The sequence below is a fragment of the Macaca thibetana genome, chromosome 7 (genome assembly GCF_024542745.1).
Source record: "Macaca thibetana thibetana isolate TM-01 chromosome 7, ASM2454274v1, whole genome shotgun sequence".
Taxonomy (NCBI): domain Eukaryota; kingdom Metazoa; phylum Chordata; class Mammalia; order Primates; family Cercopithecidae; genus Macaca; species Macaca thibetana.
Genome location: NC_065584.1, coordinates 110670010 through 110693136, shown reverse-complemented (window position 1 = coordinate 110693136; position 23127 = coordinate 110670010). Strand labels below are relative to the sequence as shown.

General features: G+C 43.2%; 1 protein-coding gene across 1 annotated transcript in view; it reads right to left on the bottom strand.

Annotated features, from left to right (window-relative positions):
- Positions 1 to 23127, bottom strand: part of GABRB3 (gamma-aminobutyric acid type A receptor subunit beta3) — a 72426-nt gene that overhangs the window by 36306 nt on the left and 12993 nt on the right. The window contains exons 2-3 of the mRNA XM_050796169.1: positions 4213 to 4295; positions 1215 to 1352 (exon numbers count right to left, since the gene is read on the bottom strand). Coding sequence (XP_050652126.1) covers positions 1215 to 1352; positions 4213 to 4295 — 221 coding nt within the window. The remainder of the gene's footprint in view (positions 1 to 1214; positions 1353 to 4212; positions 4296 to 23127) is intronic.

The window sequence follows — 23127 nt, the reverse complement described above, 5'->3', positions numbered from 1 at the left end:
CCGTGAGCTGTGAGCAGAGCTGGAAGGTGGTCAGTACTGCCCTGCGGAGATGCACCCCAGCCACTTAACCCAGCCTGGGGGGCTGTGTGGGGCCAAGCAGGTCGAAAAGGCTTCCCAGAGGAAGTGGCATCAGATGAAGCCTAAGAATGAGTCGGAGCTAGCCACATGAAGGCGAAGCTGGTGGCCATGGGTCAGGAGCATTCAAGGAGCATTCAAGGCACTCACTGGCTTCATGGCTGCCATCACAGGACTGGGATCAATTTTTATGCACTCTTTGTTCAAGCTACATGGATGGTTCTGCCTTCATTGAGCATTTTCAACCCAGAGTTTGCGGTCTCTGTAATGCTTTACATTTTACAAAGCACTTTCATTTATTATATCAATTACAAGGCACAGCATTCAGTAAGCACAGTCAGCACTGCACACTGCAAAATATACATTTAGTAAAACCTGTGCAAGAATAGACTGAGGAGCAGAAGACGCCGTGTCAATCTTTGGGCAATTGATATAAAGATGACGAGGAAACCCAGGCTAAGGCAACCCTCATCATAAGGTAACGTCAGGAGAAGATGACCATGTCTAATGGGGCAAGGCAGACTGGAGGTGATGCAAGTTCCTGGACCACCAAGGCTGGCTGCTAACCCCAGTGGAATGAAGGCGGCTTACTCTTGGGAGGAGAACAGCACCTACCTCCTCTGGTCATCCTCTTTCCTTCCTCTTCCTTCCTGCCTCCAAGTTCATCAATGACCTGTTGTCTGCCCAAGGATGGGAGATTCTTATGTTATCAAACATTGATTGGTGAAATTCATCCTCAGTCTTTTCAATAATGTCTCAGAGAGCATCTTCTTCTCAGGTGAGCCTTCCTCCCCACCAAAGCCTACCACTCTCCTTTGATACAGAGAGCAGAGGGGTGTGTGATGTGTGAATGACGACAACACTCCTTCGGATGGTCCCGCGCCGGGGGTCTGCTGCAGCGTATTGTCTCACTCCAGTCACACCCACGGAGTGAATGACGACAACGCTCCTTCGGATGGTCCCGCGCCGGGGGTCTGCTGCAGCGTATTGTCTCACTCCAGTCACACCCACGGAGTGAATGACGACAACGCTCCTTCGGATGGTCCTGCGCCGGGAGTCTGCTGCAGCGTATTCTCTCACTCCAGTCACACCCACGGAGCCAGTGCCCCTGAAGGGTCTATAATGGATGCAGGACTCACCTGTAGCGAAGACAACATTCCTCGAGACCAGACGGTGCTCCACGATGGAGAACTGCGGGAGCTCGATCCTTTCCACTCCGGTGACAGCCTTGTCCCCGCCTCGCCAGTAAAACTCAATGTCATCCGTGGTGTAGCCATCTGCCGAGAGAGAAGCAGGGAGACAGGAAACATCACCATTTCGTATAAATGCACGGCTAAATAAACTATCATTAACACGGAGGTTGCGGCTCTGCTATGTTTTGAGTAGATTTGCTTGATGTGCTTGTCTAGGGGAAGCGTCATCAAAGAACTACCTTTCCAGTATTCTCAGTTATCGCTGCCATTTCATGTGTACCGGGTTGGTATTGAGAAGCCGAGAAGCTGGGGAGAATGCGTGCTCTGACCAGAGTTCTGTCTGTGAAGTGCAACTTCAGAGCTGACCCAGACACCACACGGAGATGAATTTAAAATATATCTCAACTGCAATGAATAAGATAGTTTCAAGAGAAAATGAGAATTGCAGTACGAAGAATTCTGGAAAGGAAAATCCTCTTGAGAGCTTTTGAGAGAGTTCAAAGACTGACGGTGAATTTCACCAATCGGTGATTGATTAAATGAGGTGAGCTCAGAGCAAAAGGAATGTTCTCCTTAGCATATTTGGATGGTTTTATCAGCTCTTCCTGGCCACAAAGTTTGCCAACCTTAGAAATGCCTGTTCTTGGGATATTCCTGACCCTTAGAGATGTGCACAGGTAGTCTCATCAGAAAGAACAGTGGTCGTTAGCTGGATTATAGCTGCAAATCCAGCTTTAGCGCAGTGTTCATGTTCACGTGGTGATTAATCACGGCTTCTCGAGAATGAGTAAGTGGGGCAATAGAGTCCACTGTTACTTGTAACACCAAGGAGTCTCCTAAAACATTAGGTCAACTTTGTCAATAAGATCAATTAAAACAGAGATTGGGAGAACAATATTATCTCAAGATAAAGGACTTTTTAATTTGAACATAAAATGTAAAAAAAAAATTCACTCAATATTGAATGTTAGTCAAACAAATGGACCAAAACCGTAGGGTGGGGAAGGGATGCTCCCCACAGCTAACGCCACCTTCCTGGTCCTACCTACTGTCCTCTCTTTAATAAAACATGCATCTTTCCACATGGTAAGTGGCATACTCTGCTTAAAACCTGCAAATGCTTCCCAGTGAAATTATTAATAGCAAAACAAGTACAAACTCCTTACAAGAACCTCAAGGACCTACAGACCTGGCCCCTGGGCCTTCGGCTCCCCTTCCTCCTTCACCCAGCCAGGCATCGCTGGTCTCTTACTGCAGCTCAGACCAGCGTGCTGTGCCCAGGGCTTCTGGGTCCTGTGCAGGGGGGCACACCTCCAGATCTTCATGTAGCTCATTCTTTCCCACATTTGCATCTTGGCTGAAATCAAACCTCGCAGAAGCCTTCCCTGGCATTCCATCTCACAGGCAACCTCGCAGTCTCTCACTATGCTTTTATCAGACTACTTTCTTCGAAGCACTACCACTAGTTGATTCTGGTCTAAGGGTCTCCTGTCTTCTGTGGACTATAAACTCCGCGAAGGCAGGTGTTGTGTCTGTCATCTCTAACTATCCCTGCGCTTACAACCGTGCCTACGCAGAGTTAACGTCCAGTGAGTATCTGTTGGATAAACTTTGGGTTGATGAATCTGACCTCCCATGTGGAAATAAAGACACCACTATTCTTTTGTCTATTCCCAACATGAAGACACGTGTAGTCAGACCACAAGAGAATCAGGAGAATCCCTTCTTCCACTCAAATGATTAAACCATGGATTCTTTGCAGAGAAGGGACCTCACACATGGCGAGGATCTCTTCTACAGTAGATCTTCCTGCTCATCAAACACCCCTGCCCATACACCACAGCGGCAGAGTCCTCTCCCTCAGGAGTCACTCACTGTGTGACCTGACAGTTGAAATAGGAGCTGCTGCCTTACTTAGATTCCAAATTGCCCTTCCTGAAACTTCCACTGACTCACTGGAGTTGTGCCCTCCGGCCACACTGAAGCCAGTTAACTTCTTCAGATCGTCCTTCAAATACTGGGAAATCATCTTTCCCCTGAGCCTTCTGTCCTCTAAGGTAAACGTCCCCAGAGAATTCAACTACGCATCATTTGACAAAGCTTTACGTCTTTCTTCTTCTGTAAAAGCACAGCTCTCGGAAAACATGACAGTGATGTAGGTGGAAGTGAGGGGCACCGTGGAGCCAGCCTCACCCAAGATCTACACTAGGCTCTACCACCAGGGCAGTTTCTCAACATGGTCATTCACAAAGACATTGGCTTCTCACCACAACTGTATCAAGTGGGACTGCAAAGTCAAAGTCATTTATCCCCACAAAATTCAGTACAAATATTGACAAGCCTAAATCCAATTGAGACTAGTTATAAACCAGTTTATAATAGGCCAAGATGAGCAACAACGAAAACCGTATCCTGATATGCCAGGAGGTGGAGTTTAGGTAGCAGGAGGCACGTTGTTAGATGTTATGGATGCAGCTCTCATCTCTCATATAGGAGTACTCAACGCTGAATTATCAATAAAGCAACCGAATACTACTCAAATTGAAGAAAATTGCTGAGATGCAGAAATAGCCTGCTTGTAAAGCCGAGTTCCTGATGGGAAATGAGTTTTACTCTGACCGCCAGGGTCCCAGCAGTGCAGCCACTCATGCGTGATGAAGCATATTGTAGAAAAATAGCATCTCGGTGTTTGCTCTCCTCTTACTGAATGGACCGAAATGAGGGGCATTTGTTTTCTTCTATTTCAGCACAGCAAACAGACTCTCTTAATCAGATTAGAATGAAGAACTCCTTTATACTGAGTCTCTCTCTCTTTCTCTCTCTCTGTCTTCCCCTCTTTCCATGTCAAAAAAATTATGGATGCCTTGAAAAAATATGCTAAATAATGACAACAGGATCTAAAATACAAATAGGAGGAGAAAGAAACACAGATACGGATACACACAGCTTTCAATTTCCAGAGTGCAGTTCTGCTCGTCCAGAGGGTATCTCCTGAGGTCCATCATGCATGCTGCTGTCGTGGTGATTCTGAAATACACAGGGTGAGGGAAGATATTAAAGAAGGGCTGAGAAATGTATCAGGGAGACTGCTCCTATATAAACAGCGAGTAAGCACCCCGTGGGACCCCTGCCCAAAGTACAACTGGCTAAACATCGTTCACTATATACAGAGAGAAACCTGAGTAAATAAGAAACTCTTTTCAGCATAATATACAAGAGATTTATCAAGGGGAAAACCACAAAACTTTATTATATATTTTTTAATCATTTATTTTTTGATTAACATAAAAATTGTATCCATTTGTAATATACAGCATGATGTTTGGAAATATGTATACACTTTGAAATAGTTAAATTGAGGTAATTAACAAAGGTATTGTATCACCTATTTAGCTCTTTTTATGTGTGATGAAAACGCAAAATCTACCCTCTTGCAATTTTTGAGTATCCAGCACTTTATTATTAGCTATAGTCACCATATTGTACCAAAAACCTTACCATGTCTTATTGACTTTGGATCATCAATGGCAGAGAAAGGGGGTTTCCAAGGAAGTTCTTACCTTCAATTTTTGCTTCTCTTCTTGTCTATAGGCTCTCTTGCCTCTCTAGTGCAGAGAGATCCTATGTGTGGGACACCACCAACTAGGTTTTAAGACTGAGTCTTTGACTTTCCACGGGAAGTGTTAAAGTAGCTACAGACGCACTTTGGAACTCTAAACCTCACCTCTGCTTCTTTCAATTTTATTATCGTTGTTTGTTGGGCTGGATTCTAATATTACAGATTTTTTTTTTAACTGTGTAATCATCTCTCTTTTCAAAGAGAATATTTGGCTTCTATTTTATCAATCATGAACCAAACTTGGGTGGGTTAAATTCCCTTGGGGCCAGCTAAAGCCATGGAAATAATTTCTTCCCCAAAACAGTTAAGGCTCCACCATGCAATGGTTAAACCAGCCCTACACTGACAAACAACACTTCTAGAAACGTCCAGTCCTTTTTCTACTCTGTCTGCAGCCTCCTCTTAGGGAGACCAACTTACTCAAAGCCGCTTCTTTGAAAACGCAACTATTAGGGTCATTATATTTTGCATTATATATCTCTAGAACCCCCCCGCCTTTCCCCACCACTGTCAAAGGTGACTGGACTGGAGTGGGTACCTGAGTCAGAGACAGCAAGCCATTAGTGGGCAAGAGATACATGACATGGGCTGAGTTGGAAGGCAGAGTGGAGCTAAAGAGACTCTCTTCCATAGGAATGAATTGAACAGCAAAGATAAGAGTGGAAGTGCATCTGCAAGGCCATGGTTTACAGGCCTGTGATGCTGTTTTCAGACTGGAGAGCAAAGGATGAGAAAGCACCACAGAGGACAGAAGGTGCTGCAAGGAGAGTTGAGGATGCAGTCACAGCTGCTGAATGTGTGCTCCACCTCTCCAGGGAGCAGCTTCTCAAAGCCTGTGCAGGCTCTGTGTAACCAGCAGTCCTGGCTATGCCCATTCAACGATGGGGAGGAAGAATGAAAATGTGAGAGTGCTTTCTCCTGAGATCCCTAGAGTCACCTTCAGTCCCCAGCTGTCCTTCAGGTTTCATCTTTCTTGAAGCTCAGTGTTGAGCTTTATCTGAATGGTCTTCATTATTAATATTCACAACAAACCTACTAATGCTGCAGGTAATGAGCAAGCCCGACTCTTACCAACAGATCCTAACCCAAACATCTGTAAAACACTAGACATGTGCCAGTTCTGATGGATTTGTCTCATGTACCCTACACGCAGGTGATAAGGAAATAATGGAGTAAGGTATGTCCTTCTATTAGCATCTGGTTAAGCAAGCAGATAGAGCAACGTTCTGCTTTGCAATGATTGACAGAAGCAGTGAGGGAAAATGTCAACGTATTTAGCAAACAGGTCAATGCTTAATTTTTTATGCACACAGCACGCATGCACCATGCAGACAATCAGCAAAATCCATACCAATGGTGACAGTGTGTTTCTTCCAAATGTCGTAACACTTCCCTTTATCCTAGGAGTCAAGGAGTGCACTACGTTCTATGATCCCAAACCAACACATAGCTCTTTGGCACATTTTTCTACAGCATTTAACATTCTAGCCAACTGAAGTTCCAGACTCACACTTTTCAACTGTGGCATGTGTTATGGCAGATTGACAACCCAATGTCCGTACAAGATGCCCATAATGCAAAATTAGAACAGAGTTCTGCTAAAATTATGAATCTTTATGAAGAAGAAAAAAACCTTCACTGACAATGTTCAAATTTTTAAATTTTCCTTTTTTTTTTTTTTTAAATACAGAGTCTTGCTCTGTTGCCCAGACTGGAGTGCAGTCGTGTGATCTTGGCTCACGGCAAGCTCCACCTCCCGGGTTCATGCCATTCTCCTGCCTCAGCCTCCTGAGTAGCTGGGACTACAGGCCCCCCACACCATGCCCAGCTAGTTTTGTTGTATTTTTAGTAGAAACGGGTTTTCACCGTGTTAGCCAGGATGGTCTCAATCTCCCAACCTCGTGATCTGCCCACCTCGGCCTCCCAAAGTGCTGGGATTACAGGCATGAACTACCACGCCTGGCTTAACTGTCTTATATATTTTGGTACCTATTCACTTGAACTGAGTCAATGACTGAAATTTCTGTTTCTTACTGTTTGTTTTCTTATTCACTCTTCAATCCCCCCCCCCCCCCCCCGACACACACACAGACGCACGCATACACACACATAAACATGCCCAAATTGTTTGGGGACGCCATGGGGATACATTATTGGAGGGAGAAGGGGAACCTGAGGCTAGAAGAACTGGTGATAGCACACCCTTGTCCCACCAAGTACACCAAGTACAGCAGCTGTCCAGGTCTTCTCATTCTGTTATAATTCTGGCTATAAAATAGAGGCCCATTTCAGTGAGCTGAGATGGGGCCACTGCACTCCAGTCTGGGTGACAAAGTGAGTGAGACTCCATCTCAAAAAAAAAAAAAAAAAGAGACAGAGAGAGAGAAGGAAATTCTGAAATTTGTGACAACATTGATGGAATTGGAGAACATTATGCTAAGTGAAATAAGTCAGGCCCAGAAAGACAAATACCACATGTTCTCACTTATATGTGGAATTAAAACAATTAACTTATAGAAATAGAGAGTAGAATGGTGGTGGCAGAAGCTGGAGGAGGGGAAATAGAGAGGTGATGAGCAAAGGGTAGACAATTTCAAACAGGGAGAATATGTTTTCTCTTTTTGTGCATTCTACTGCACAGCATGGTGAATATAGTTAGTAGTAGACTGTTGTACATTTGAAATTGCTAAGTAAATTTCAAATGTTCTTGCCACGAAAAAATGTTAATTATTTGAGGTGGTGGATATGTTAACTAGCTTGATTTAATTATTTCACATTGGATTCATAAATCGTAACATCATTTTGTACCCCATACATTTTTTCCCCACGCAACTCCCTCTTCACAGAACCCATAAATCTATACGATTATCATTGTCAATTTACAATAAGAAAAGAAAAAAAATGGAGCCACTTTTTTCTTTTTATGTGAGGAATAAGACAGACACATCTACTCACTACTCTTCCTCATTTGGAAGAAATCCTCAGAAAACACTCTCAGAGTGGAGAGTGAGGCCCAGGAGCTCGCTCTTGCTCATGCTACAAAAGGTAACCATCAAGATAGAAGAAGTAGCTGAATAGCTGGGACAAAAAGGCAAAAGGAGAGAGAGTGGAGGTGAGGGGCAGAGTGATGCAGCCAACTGTGGAGGAGAAGCATGCCCCAACCCCTCCCTGAGCCCCAAAATCCTCATCCAAGTTGACTCAACTCATCAGAGGCTGGCAAAGTGGGCCTTTTGAGTGAATCGATCCTGGGACATGGCAGAAATCATCGAATGTGCGCTCCACCTCTCCGGGGAGCAGCTTCCCAAAGCCTGTGCCGGAGTTGTGCTGGGGGTGACAAGGGTTACAGAAGGGCTGAGGAATTTCACAGATGGCAGAACTGAGTTCAAGCCAAGTGCACGGAGATCAACCAAGGGCAGAGAGGCCACAGTGACATCCGGGCTCCACCTGTGTAATCCCCAACACTCACACACGTGGTTTTATATTTTCCCCAACAAACGTATATATTTTTCGTCCTGACACAATAATTTAACCAACATCTAGCGCCACCTTGTCCAACCCTCTGCGATCTGAGAATTCCACTGTTATTCCTAAGGAATGGTGAGGAAGCTCAGCAGTCGGAATCCAGTAGGACTGGGTGAGGCTCTCCCAGTATTACTCTTCAGCAGATTCCCTTTTTTTTCTTTTGGTTGTTTCTTTTTTGTTTTATGATTTGAGAGACAGCAGTGCTTAGGGTCTCTGACTACAAGGCATGTCTCTGATAGAGAAGCAGAGAAAGATAATGGCCAAGTGACAGAAGACGTGCCTGTGTCCAATATATCCTTTCTTTACAGTCATACTTCAAGAATGCTGAAAGTAGAAAGAAAAAACAAACAAAAAAGTTGATGAAGAGACAGAGGAGTGAGGACTAGAGAACTGGACAACATTACAGGGATGGTGCTAAGTCATCATCTGAGTGCCCAGCACACCCACCGGTCACATCTGTACTTCATGGAACACTGGTGGAGCACTTGCTCAATGCCCAGTTCTGTGCCAAGCACTTTAATACACACATGTTTACTCTCACAACAACCATATTATAGAAGTATTATTATCATTATATCCTTCGTGCAGATGAGTGAACCAAGATTCGGAAAGAGTAGGCAGCTCGACCACGTTCCCAATGCCACTGGAAGGCAGACATGGCATTCAAACCCAGGCAGTTTGAACCCTATGCTCTGCTACATCTGTATTACCTCTTTCACCTTAAACATACAAAATATATTCAACTTTTAAAGGCCTACTCAGGAAATGAGAATCTTGTTTTGAATGAAGAGCAAGAAGGTTGATAAATTTATGTAGACAGATATAAATATTGATACTTATACCCATAATATATACTTTTATACCCATAATATTCTCATTAAATATGTCAAATTGGAAATATAATGAGTAAATGCAGAAAATAAATATTCTACATGCTATTCCTGCGGTAACTACAGTGACATTTAATCCAACAGTTTCTCACCCTTTGTGGAATAGGGTCATTTATTAGATCATTCCTGCTTTTACAAACAATATATGTCTAAAGATATGTTTAAGAACTAAAAGTATTAAAATGTAAGAAATAAACTTGAAGTTGTAAGGAGAGCACTATCTCTAGTAAGTGTAAAATCATATTTTGAGATTCTGGTGACCCACCGTCTTTGAATGTTGTCTTCAACTACCCTTGGAGACCGTTCCCTGCACACCTAAGTGAGGAAGCCTGAGTCAAGGAGGTCAAGATACACGGATGTCAGCGTGTTGAAGGGTTTTCATTTTGTCTCACTTGTATTAAGCTTGTGAAATACTTTTTGGCATCAGCATTTCCATTTTTAAAATAGTCACACATTGCTATAATAAGGGCAGACACAAACTCTTCATGAACTGCATAAATACAAACTTCTCTGCATATCACCTGCTAGGACTGCTGTGGAAATGTTGCTGTCTGATGGTCAAGGACATGCTCGCTTCTGTAAACATTTGTCTGAAATGTCCACCTGTTGACTTAGGTATACAAGTGCTCCTTGTCAGTGTTACTGGAAAAGGCTGGATATGGTCAAGGTCTGGGATTCACGCTTAGAGTGAATCCAGCAATGCACACAGTCTCTTCCTCCATTTGTATGAATAGCTTTGATTCACTGGAAACACTGGAGAGAACAGATTAAAATGTCCATTGCAAGCACCGATTCTGATGTCCCTGGCTGGTCACTGGATGTCAAGGTCCTGGACCAGCTTTCTCAGAGAAGCTTCTGGAACTAAACAATCTTGGTCTCTCTCTCTCCTCAGCTTCCTCCTTTTTAATGTTTTCATTACATTTCATTACACCTACAAATCAGAATGTCCATTATTTGCTAACTTGCTGGCCTTTCGCTCACCCCCAGGTGAGCCCACAAGAGCAGGACTTTATTGCTCCTGTCCACGGTTCTCTCCCCAGTACCTAGAACGGCAGCACCCCCGACCACACATGCAGAGTAAGTGTCCTGTAAATACTCTCAGAACAAATGACTTTCGAGATAAGAGGACCAGGCATGAGCTGAAGTGTGGGACTCGAGCAAAATGTGGAAAGGGAGTTGGTTTAGTCCTTCTTGGCTTTAATGTCCCAAATGTAAGAGTAAGTGGGGACACATGCCCGCTAACAGGCACTCCCAGCGTGAGTCCTGGCTGTGCATGGTTATGGACTCTGAGAGCCTCCATGGGCTCACTGGTCAAGAGGCTTGGATAAGAATCCCCTATTTTTATGGTCAAGTGGTCTCGGTGAATCTTTATGTTGCAGAATTCAATTCTTACCTGCAGAATTCAATCCTGCAGAATTGAATCTAATGTTTGTGTGTGAGAGCTTTATGGCTTCAGGTGCAGTGAAGAACACGATGAAATGCTGCCTTCAGGGGAGTCCTAGAACTCTGATCACAATCTTGTTAAGCTGACAGGACCTGGAAGCAAGTTAGTAGCTCCTTTGGTGTGACTTCTGGCTTGCACTCAAGATGCCCAAACGTTCCAGAAATCTGGGCGAGAGTTGTATCTCTGGCCATGGGTTAGCACCACAGCCAAGGCATTGCTTCACAGGTAACCATTTGGTCCTTTGCAGTCACCCTACAGCAACTCACTCGCATCTTCATTCCTCATTCCTCTGATGCAGGATGCACTGGCTGGCGGAGGCAGCTATCATGTTACTAAGAAAAGGAACTCAGATGCTAGGATGTAGGACCTAAATCGAATAATTCAGACCAAGAATTTTCCTTGAGCAAGTGCTTATTATTCAATGTGAAAAAGTCACAGGACATAGGTCAATGTTTTGGTTATCCTGATTTTAGTTTTGCTTTTCAAAATATATAAGAAAACACATTCATAGAACCGTCCAAAGGCTTTTGCTATGGGAACTTGTTGAGGATGTTGCTGGGAAAATTCTTGTGCTAAGTTGAGTGTGTTAGAGCCCATTCCTCTCCTCTTTCCAGAATCCACGCTCTAGCCATGTCATTACAACTCTTCTCACCAAAGAGGAGCTGGCTGTTTGCCTACCTCTTGAAGGTGCGCCGACTTTGTGACCTGCTTTATCTAATATAATGGCTGGAAGTGACCATGTGCCAGTCCATGCTTAAGCCCCAAGATGCGTTCTTTTCCTGGGCTTTTCTGCTTCTACCTCTGCTGTGAGAAAGCCATACCCAGAGGAGTCTGCTGGTTTCAGGAGAACGAACACAAAGAGCAGGACTGAGGTGACCATTCATCTTTTCAGAGACTGCCCTGGGTAAGCTAATGGGTCCCCGACACCCAGCCTGTGAGAGCGCCAGCCAGAACCAGCAGAGATGCTCATTAACAACCCAGACACACAGGCAATGAGCACTTTGGGGTTACCGAATGTATCGAGGCTTTCCAGCTGATTGTTACACCGCACTCTTGTGGCAACAGATAACTGATACAGTAGTCAACACAAGTTCACTGCAAACATACAAAAGCATAAATTATCTTATCAATATGTAGGAATCACAACCTGATACTTCTGAGGAGTGTCATAAGACAGCAAAGCCCTCAGCAAAGAGCATTTTTCTAAAATAGGGACATCTGTTTCGATATTGATGCGTAACTCCACCACCATTCAGGAATGCTCATTTCTGGGAGTGAGAAGTCCCATCAGGCGAAGGAGACAGGCCCAACGTACCTCCTCTTGGTTTTCAAAGAATTTGGCAACACGCTACACAAAGCCACAAACTGGCAATAGTGCTCCAGCCAGAACAAAAGGTGTATGCCAGATTCTAGAATACCCGAAAGAAAGGAACTGCCCAGAGGGTGGAATGAGAAGTTCTTAAGGACTACACCACAGGTTCAACCCTCTGAAGAGGAACAGAGAAAACAGTTTGAAAGAATCACTAAAGTACTTTGAGTCACTCCAACTACCTGGATCTAATTATGGCACTTGGGGGTTTCACAATCTAGAAATGCATTGTCCAAAACAGTAACCACCAGCTATGTGTGACTATTTATATCTACATTTAGAATAAATTATTTTAAATTAATTTAAATGAAATAATATTAAAAATGTAGCTCCTCCGATGTTCTCGTCACATACAAAGTGCTCAACAGCCCCCTGTGACTGACTGGTAGCTACTGTACTATGTGGATTATGGATACCCCCATTACCACAGAAAGCTCCATCAGACAGCACAAAAATAATAGCTTGCTATCTGTGTCTCTAGCCTCTGAGAACACGACTCCCTGGATGAATGTAGCTGGGGGGATATGTTCAAATGCATGGAACCCAGAGGCTTGAAGGAAAGCTGTCACAGCTGGAGGAAGCCATGCATGCCGGCGTAGAAAATGTCACTCAAGACTCTACCCAAAGTACCACAAAGTGTGTCTGACTTCATGGTTTAGCTATAACTCAGCAGCCGGACAGGAAGACCTACCCTAATTAACTGACAACTAGGCATAACAACCGGACCACCTTCGCCTGATCTTCACATTTATATCCTAGAGGCTACAGCCTCCAACATGAGAGGGAAACTCAAGTCAAGATCACCATATCCATATTGGCACCAGCAAGTCACTTTGTTTCTATGAGTCTGTCCCACCAAAGCATAAACATTCTGAATGACAGAAGAGATGTCCCATGAAAAGCAATGGAAGCATAGAAAATGAAAGTTGAAAAATTCACATGACATGTGTCTGGTTACTAAAAGGTATGAGTGGATACGGCCTCTTTTCAAGAAGAATGGGGAGGCAAAAGAACATTCTGAAATGAAGGCATAGATAGACAGAAGACGCCGCAACACTGAGAGATGAATGCAAGAAATCCTAGCCACAAATGCCAAATTGAAATCTGTACTGAAGACAAGGCGATAGAATTAACATGGCTGAAAATCCTTTAACAGCATGGAAAGCTTCTTACATTTTAATGGGCACATATGTTACTGAAGGACCTTGTTAAAATTCAGATTCTGTCCCAGCACTTTGGGAGGCCGAGGTGGGTGGATCACAAGGTCAGGAGTTTGAGACCACCCTGGCTAACACAGTGAAACCCCGTCTCTATTAAAAACACAAAAAATTAGTTGGGCGTGGTGGCACATGCCTGTAGTCCCAGCTACTTAGGAGGCTGAGGCAGAATTGCTCGAACCTGGGAGGTGGAGGTTGCAGTGAGCCGAGATCGTGCCACTGCACTCCAACCTGGGCAACACAGCAAGACTCCGTCAAAAAGAAGAAGAAGAAAAAAAATTCAGATTCTGGAATTGGGTGAGTCTTTCATTCTGAAATTCCCAGATAATGTTCCCAGGTGATGCTGATGCTGGTCTCGGTGACCCTATTTTTAGTAGAAAGGAGAGGGCAAACTTGTAAAACCTACTCAAAGGCAGAGGTAGAAAAAAGAAGCATTGAAAACAGAGGAGATGATAGATACTGAGGGGATAAAATGGGCATGTAACTGAGATTTATTAGAGCGAGACCAAACAGCATCCAAATTAGCAAATTAAACTTAAACGTGAAAAAATAAAAAAACATTTTAATTCAAATATAATATACACAATATCAATGTACCATTTTAGCTATTTCTTTTTTGTTTGTTTTTGTTTTGTTTTGTTTTGGTTTTTGAGACAGAGTCTCGCTCTGTCACCCAGGCTGGAGTGCAGTGGCGTGATCTCGGCTCACTGCAAGCTCCACCTCCCGGGTTCATGCCATTCTCCTGCCTCAGCCTCCCGAGTAGCTGGGACCACAGGCGCTCACCACCACGCCCGGCTAATTTTTTGTATTTTTGGTAGAGATGGGGTTTCACCGTGTTAGCCAGGATGGTCTCGATCTCCTGACCTCGTGATCCACCCACCTCAGTCTCCCAAAGTGCTGGGATTACAGGCGTGAGCCACCACGCCCGGCCTTTTTTAGCGATTTTTAAGTGTATAATTCAGCACATTCACATTGGTGCGCAACCATCACTACTATCCATTTCCAGAACTTTTTCATCATCTCAAACAGAAACTCTGTACCTTTTAAACAGTAACATTGATGACCCTAACCCCAGCCCCAGTAATCTCTAGTTCACACACTGTCTCTCTGAATTGACCTATTCGATAGGTCACCACATATAAGTGAAATCATATAAGTGAAATAGTTGTCTTTTTCTGCCTAGTTTAGTTCACTTACTATATTGTTTTCAAGGTTCATCCATGGTGTAGCATGTATAAGAATTTCATTACATTTTAAAACTGAAAAATATTCCATTATATGGATATACCATATTTTACTTATCCATTCATCTGTTGGTAGACATTTGGGTTGTTTCTACCTTTTGGCTACTATGAATAATCCTACTATAAACATTGGCGTAAAAATATCTGTTTGGGTCACTTCTTTTGTATCTACCTAGAACTGGAATTGTGGATCATATGTTAATTTTATGTTTAAATTTTGAGGAACCACCATACTGCTTTCCACAGTGACTGAATCATTTTATATTCCCATCAGAAATCCCTAAGGTTCCTATTTTTTCTTGATTTTGACAACATTTGTTCTTTTCATTTAAAAAAATATATATATTAAAATGTTACATATATACATATATCTCAGCCATCTCTAATGTGTGTGATGTAGTGTCTCATTGCGGTTTAAGGAAATGCAAGTCAAAACCACAGTGAAGTACTACATCACACACATTAGGATGGCTATTATCTTTTTTCCTATTTCCTTTAGTTCTTTGTCCATATTTTCCTTTACGTCTTTGAATAAAGAGATTTAAAGTCTTTATCAAGTAAGCCCAATAATTAGATTTCTGCCAATTTATTTTGTTCCTTTGACTAAGCCATGTTTTCCTCTTTGTATGCTTTGTGATTTTTTTCCCCTGAAAACTGGGCATTTCATTATTATAATGCGGTCACTCTGAAAATCAGATTCTTTCCTTTGCCCAGGGTTTGCTGCTTTTAACTTTATCAGTCCATTTGTTTTGAGTCATTTCTAAACTGTTTTTGAAAAGATTATTTCTTGTCAAGGTTAATCAGTGAAGTCTCTGTTGCTTTAGCTCATGTTTAGAGAATGTTTTACATTTATTTATCTATGTATGTATTTATTTATTAGAGATGGGATCCCACTCTATTGAGTAGGCTGAGTGTAGTGGCCTGACCATAGCTCACTGTAGCTTCAAACACCTGGGCTCAAGCGACCTTCTTGTGTCAGCCTCCCAAGTAGCTGGGACTACAGTCATGCACCAACATGCCTGGCTAGATTTTTTCTTTCTTTATTGTTATTTACTTATTTATTTGGTAGAGACAGGGTCTTGTTGCATTGCCCAGGCTGGTCTAAAACTCATGATCACGACTGATACTCCCACCTTGGCCTCCTAAAGCACTAAGATTACAGGCATGAGCCACCATGCCTGGAAAATGTTTTAACAAGCATTTCCTTAAGTGCCAAGAGCTGAAGCAAACAAACAAAAAACGCACAAACGAAAAAGAGAACAGCATTCTTTCTCAGTCTTTGCAGACCAGCTATGTGCTGGGGTACACTTTCCTCTAAGCCTAGGGATTAACCAAAAGCAAAAATTGGAGGTTCCTAAGGACTTTTCTGTGCATACTTCTTATCTAGGCATGTGCATGGATTTTTAAGTATCTCTATATATGTGGCTGCTTCTGAATGACCTCATTTCTCTAAGAGTCTCATCCCAGCTTCTCTTTTGAGCCTTAGATGGTCTATTTTATGCTTCCATCCAAAATCTCCCATCCCAGACATCTTTAGGTTCGTCTTTACTCTGCAGCCTTAATGAGCACTGCCTGCCCCTTCTCTTACTTGCATTCTGAGTTAGGCAAAACTGAGATGAACATCTTGCTTCAATCCTTCAGGCATTCTCCAGACAGTTTAGAACATATGTACACAATAATTTGCAAATAAGATCTGCTCTGCTCCCTCTGGTAGGAGAGGGAGAACTGGGTATGAGGCTGCTGCCTGCTCAAAACCGAAACAATCCCTGCCCTAGGATGTGGGTGGGGGAAATGGCAAGTGAAAAATGCCACAAAACTTTCCTTTGTTTTTAATATAGCCTTTTGCTAATTGGGCATTTGCCTGATTACTGTGAACCTTAAACTGATTTCCAGAGCTTCTACAAGGTTGGTTCAGACAGCTTATGGCTTTTGTTCTGTTTTGTTTGGATGTTTTTGTGAGGGGACAAGAGCTTGGAGCTTTTCAGTCTGCAACTTTGCTGATGGTACCATCCAAGTGGAGCCTAAAGCCACCCCATTCTGGATGGTCACCTGCCATTCTGGCTTCTGATTAACCCCTGTTCCAGGAATGCCTCTAAGATTTCTGCTTTTTCTACTGTCACCATAAATCTTGACTTTCGGTCAAAAGAGCCTTGACCATCAATCCTGCCCTTAAGCAGATTCACACAGCATTCTTGCCTCTCCCTGAGAGGTCAATGTCGATGGTCCTACGCATTCCCTCACTAAGGTGTAGAAGCCCTGGATCTTGAGGGTAATTGTGTGAGGATCCACCATCTTGTCTCAGTGCTGCCTGAGACAAAGACACGGCGCCTGTTCTTAAGTTCTCATTAAATGTGTCTTTCTAAGAAACCGGATTTGTCAGCCTCTTTCTTTAGCCTCTCAGCTTCCGCAGCCTTTGGGGGTGGGTGCTACAGACCTGCCCACTGCGGAACAACCCAACACAGGGGCTGATGGGGGTGGGTGCTACAGACCTGCCCACTGCGGAACAACCCAACACAGGGGCTGATGGGGGTGGGTGCTACAGACCTGCCCACTGCGGAACAACCCAACACAGGGGCTGATGGGGGTGGGTGCGTACAGACCTGCCCACTGCGGAACAACCCAACACAGGGGCTGATGGGGGTGGGTGCGTACAGACCTGCCCACTGCGGAACAACCCAACACAGGGGCTGATGGGGGTGGGTGCGTACAGACCTGCCCACTGCGGAACAACCCAACACAGGGGCTGATGGGGGTGGGTGCGTACAGACCTGCCCACTGCGGAACAACCCAACACAGGGGCTGATGGGGGTGGGTGCGTACAGACCTGCCCACTGCGGAACAACCCAACACGGGGCTGATGGGGGTGGGTGTGTACAGACCTGCCCACTGCGGAACAACCCAACACAGGGGCTGATGGGGGTGGGTGCTACAGACCTGCCCACTGCGGAACAACCCAACACAGGGGCTGATGGGGGTGGGTGCGTACAGACCTGCCCACTGCGGAACAACCCAACACAGGGGCTGATGGGGGTGGGTGCGTACAGACCTGCCCACTGCGGAACAACCCAACACAGGGGCTGATGGGGGTGGGTGCGTACAGACCTGCCCACTGCAGAACAACCCAACACAGGGGCTGATCACAGCAGGAGAGGGCGGGTGTTTCCAAAGCAAGAGAAGGGTCTTTGCAGGCAAGAGAAGGAAGGTGTTTACAAAGATAGATAGGAAGTTAGTGAATAGAGTTACGATATAAAGTCAAAGCCTAGTTCTTTAAAAATATAAATAAAATAGATATTTCTTGATACAAACAAACACAGCTGTAAATGAAAAAGGGAATATAACAGTTATGTTCTAAAAAGCTTAAAACATAAGAAAAAGCAATGTACATGTGCCTGCTAATGATTAGAAAGGCCAAACAAAAATGACATCTTCCTGAAAAACATGAATTCTCAAGGTTAATGCAAGCAGAAAACGTCGAGACCCATAAGTACCGCGGAAACTGAAGCCCCGCGTGCCAGCGCGGAAACTGAAGCCCCGCGTGCCAGTGCGGAAACTGAAGCCCCGCGTGCCAGCATGGAAACTGAAGCCCTGTGTGCCAGCGTGGAAAATGTTACTCAAGATCCTTTACAAAGCAGCATGTATTTATAAAACATTCCCCCCAAAATATTTCATATAAATTATATATTTATGGGTAAACCTTTAAATGCTTAAAAGAACATCAACCCTTTCAGATATAGAAATTTCCCATACAACATGGCACATGTATACATATGTAATAAACCTGCACGTTGTGCACATGTACCCTAGAACTTAAAGTATAATTAAAAAAAAAAGATATCCGAAAAAATAAAAATTCTATACTGACAGAAAATAGAATGTTTGTTTAGGGATAAGGAGTAAGAGATAAACTGCAAATAAGCAACGGGGAATGTTTTGGGTAATAAAAACATTCTGTTTTGATTGTGGCAGTGATTACATGGGTATATGTATTAGATGAATCTTATCAACCTAGAAATTGGGTATATGTCATTTCATGTAAAGTATACCTCAATAAAGTTGATTTTGAATGAATTAAATGATGACAGATTGTAGATTCTCTTAAAGGCTTTGAAAAAATAAAATCAATAAGCCTATCATTCTACAGAAAAAAAAAAAAGAAATTTCCCATACAATATAATCCACTGCAGAACATAAAAAAAGAGAGAAATCTACTTGATTCACGTGAGGACAAAACACACCAAAAAAGAAGACATATATAATCTGTTACTACATTTCAGAGACCGTATATGGTATATATCACAGATAAATGTGTGAGACAACCTTCATTAGTCCATTTTCTGTTGTTTGTAACAGAATACATGAAATTGGGTAATTTATAGGAAATGAAATTTCTTTCTTACAGTGACGGAGATTGGTAAGTCCAATGTAGAGAAGGCGCATTTGAAGAAAGTGAGAACCTTGTTGCTGGAGGGAGCTCTCTGAAGAGTCTCAAGGCACTGTAGTGTGTAATACGGCCGGGGGGGGCAGTATAGTGTGTCATACGGCGAGGGGGGCAGTATAGTGTGTAATACGGCCAGGGGGGCACTGTAGTGTATAATATGGCCAGGGGGGCAGTGTAGTGTGTAATACGGCCGGGGGGGCGGGGGGCAGTGTAGTGTGTAATATGGCCGGGGGGGCAGTGTAGTGTGTAATACGGCCAGGGGGGCAGTGTAGTGTGTCATACGGCCGGGGGGGGGAGGGGAGTGTAGTGTGTCATACGGCGGGGGGCGGGGCGCAGTGTAGTGTGTCATACAGCCAGGGGGCTGAGCAGGCTCACATGCTAGTTCAGATCTCCCTTCCTCTTCTTATAAAGCCACCAGTTCCTCTCCCATGAATGCCCATTACCCATTAATCCATAAATGGATTAATCCATTCATGAGGACAGAGCCATCACGACCCAATCGCCTCTGAAAGGCCCCACCTCTCCATGCTACCACACTGGGGATTCAGTGAGTTTTGGAGTTCAAGGAGTATTGGAGGGGACATTCAAACCATTGGAGGGCTTCCTACGACCACCTCTACACCGGATAGTTTATCTAGGAAACTTCAATAAATTGGCTCGTGTTTCTTGGAAACTTCAGCCAAGCCATGATGCTAGGTGAGAAAGAGGGAACTTGGAAATAGATTTCTTGGGAGAGTTTACACACATCTTGAAGAAAGGCTGGCACCTTCCAAGTGGCATACAAGGAGTAATGGTGCCTACTTTATACCTGAGAAAAGTGCTGTTAAGGTGACAAGATACAGGAGACTGAATAGGAATTGGCCTTTCAGATGATGAAAACGCAGGCATATCTCCTGTTGCACACACACGGGCTACATGGATGAAATGGAGGTCCTGGATTTCTCATGGATCCTCTACAACAGGGCTGCCTAGATGAGTACAGCAATGGAAGATGACCATGAAGGATACAGTCCTAGAGCTAACAAAAGTCCCAGGAAATTCCATGGAACAGAAAACTAGTCTACCATCTTCACCACCAATACCCAATTTCAGTCAAGGAATTTGCTGGAAAGCTCTGAGAAGAGTTAATTTTCAATATCTTCCAGGTCAGAGTATGAAGCCACCAATAGTTAATGTAAAACTTATTATCCATTTGTTCCTCCACCCCCAAAATTAAATCTTTACATTAGGGAAGTCATATGTAATTTATCATACTGGGTAGGGGCAGGGAAAAGAGAAAGTAGAAGGCAGAGAGGTTGAGAAGCCCCAAGTCCCTGCTCTTTGCCACTGCAGGCTTCCAGTCTGAAGTACAAATGGGCTGTGTAAAGGGAAAATGTTAATGCTAAATCTGAATTTAGTATTAAACACCGAACTGAGAATACCTGTGTAACATAAAGACAGAAAACAACTTTTACTAAAACATTGGCAGAAAACCATGATATGTGCTCAAATTTCACAAAGGTAGAGAAATTTTATACTTCCCTGAACAAAGTTTAATAGTAGGGTATAACTGCATTATGACTAGATCACAGTTTTTTTTTTTTTTTTTTTTTTTAAGCAATAAACTCAAATAAGAATTTTTAAGGAAAAAAAAAAAGGTAAATTAACCAAGAGCAAGGCAAAATTTAAAAAATTTTAAGAGGATTACCCATCATCATAAAATAGGACTTATCCCAGAAATTGAATGGATTGGGTCGGGGAAGTGATGTCACCGAGCTGGTGGAATAGGAAGTTAGACTCCACCTTCACCCCTCCACCCCACAAAGAAAGATCAAATAGCCACTGTCTACAGACCAGAACATCCTTTTGAAAATTTCAATATTGAAACAAGCCCGAGACATCCATTGGGTCTGCAGAACTGATTGAAATCCAAATTAGAAGAGTAAAAAGAATGGTCTGTCTTTGACTGCACTCCCCTTCCCCAAGTCAGCAGGATGCCAGAAGAAAAGGATTTCTATGGGCACACATATTCTACATGGGGAAAAGAAAACTGGAGGTAGTCATCCAATTTTCCAAGCATTTGGAAAGGCTTCCCAGGAAGCCCACCCCAGTTTCACCTCACTTAGAACATTAGGGGGAAACAACACGGCTAGATTGCCCAGGGTTAGATAGAAACAAAGAACAGAGGCAGAAGTCATAGTCACCAGCAAACAAATCTGGGTGGTACTTCTGTTCCTCCCAGCTGTGGCACCAAAATTGAAGGTACAAACCAATCTCACAAACCACCCACGAAGCTGATTTGGTTGCCTTCAGAAACAGAGTGGGAAGTTTCACCTAGCTCAAGTTTCCAGATGGATAGTGAACATGCTCAGCCTCAGGGCCTACCCAGTGACCCTGCCCAGGCAGGGAGACTCTCACCTCTGCACATTTTGGAGAAGTGTGGAAGCTAGACCAGCTTGACCCAGGAAGTCAAGATGATTCCACTCACCAAAGAGCCTGCACAATGACCTTGCCCAGGAAGGGAGATTCCCACTTCTATGCACTTTAGAAAAGTGAAGGGGCTAGACTAGCTTAGACCAGAAAGTCAAGCAGTGTTCCATTTAGCCAAAAGTCCACTCAATGACCCCACCCGGTAAGGAAACTTCTATCTTTGCACATTCCAGAGATGGAAAGGGGCTAAACCTGCTTGAGCTGGGAGGTCAAACAGCTACTGAATTCAACAAAAAGGTGATTCCACATCAGAATGGGCTCCACCCATCCTGAACAGTGACCCCACCTAACCTCAGGGCCTGGCCTGCAGCCCTGCTCAACTACAGATCCCAAATAGCAAAAGTGCCCAGGCAGGGAATACAGTCCATAACCAGCCTGACCAGGAACCATCATAGTACCTGGCCAGCAGCTCTGCCTGATAGCAGAGTCCAGCCAGTAGCCTCACCAGAGAGTAGAGCACAGTCAGCAGCTTCATTCAACATCAAAGCAAAGGCAGTGACCCATCAACCACAGAATTGAAAAGTTCTGCCTGTGCAAGGTTGTCATGAGCTGGCCTTTCAGAATGACAGGCTAGAAGGCAGAGAGGATGAGATAGTGAAGGTCTATCACTGTCAAACAGAAAAACAAACAAAACAACAACAAAAAGAAAAACATCTATAAAGGCCAGAAGAAGAGCTATCTCCTCAAATGTGCAGACAACAATGGAAGGGCACAAAGATTAAAAAGAATCAGGAAATCATGACACCTCTAAAAGAACTAATAAAGCTCCAACAATGAACCCCCAAGAAATGGAGATTATAAAATGACTAGTAAAGTATTAAGAATAATATTCAGAAAGAAGTTCAGTGAGCTAAAACAATATATAGAGATAAAATTTACTACAATATGAAAAACAATACTCAGAGCAAAACATTGACAAAGAAGTAGAATGAATAGAAAAGAACCAGATATAAATCTGCGAGATAAAGACTACAATGATTGAACTAAAAAATTTAATAGAAAATTTCAACAGCAGACTCTATCAAGCAGAAGAAAGGATCAGTGAACTGGAAGATAAAATATTTGAAATTATCCATTCAGATAAACAAGAACAACAAAAGATTTAAAAAGAATGAAGAAAGCTTCTGAGTATCAGAGAACACCATCAAGAGACTAAACAGTCACATAATAGGTTTTGCAGAAGTAGAAGAGAAAAAAAAAGCCAGAAAGCATATTTTAAAAAATAGTGGCTGAAAACTTTCTTAATCTAGTAATAGATATCGATACCCAGTTAAAGGAAACACAGAAGTCATCAAATTCAACTCCAAACAAAAGTACACTAAGACATTAATAATCAAACTACCAATGATCAAACACAAAGAAAAAGAAGAGAAGCATCCGGAGATAAGAAACATATTGCATGTAAGAGGTGCCAATACAACTATCAGCAGACTTATCCACAGAAACCTTGCATTCCACGAAAGAGTGGTGTGATATATTCCAAATGATAAAGGAAGAAAACTGTCAACCAAGAATATTTATCCAGTTAAGCTGTCATTTAGAAATGACAAAGAAATAAAAACTTTCCCGGACAAACCAATGTAAAAGACATCACTGTTCTCTAGATCTGCCTTACAGAAATTGCTACAGCGAATTCTTTAAACTGAA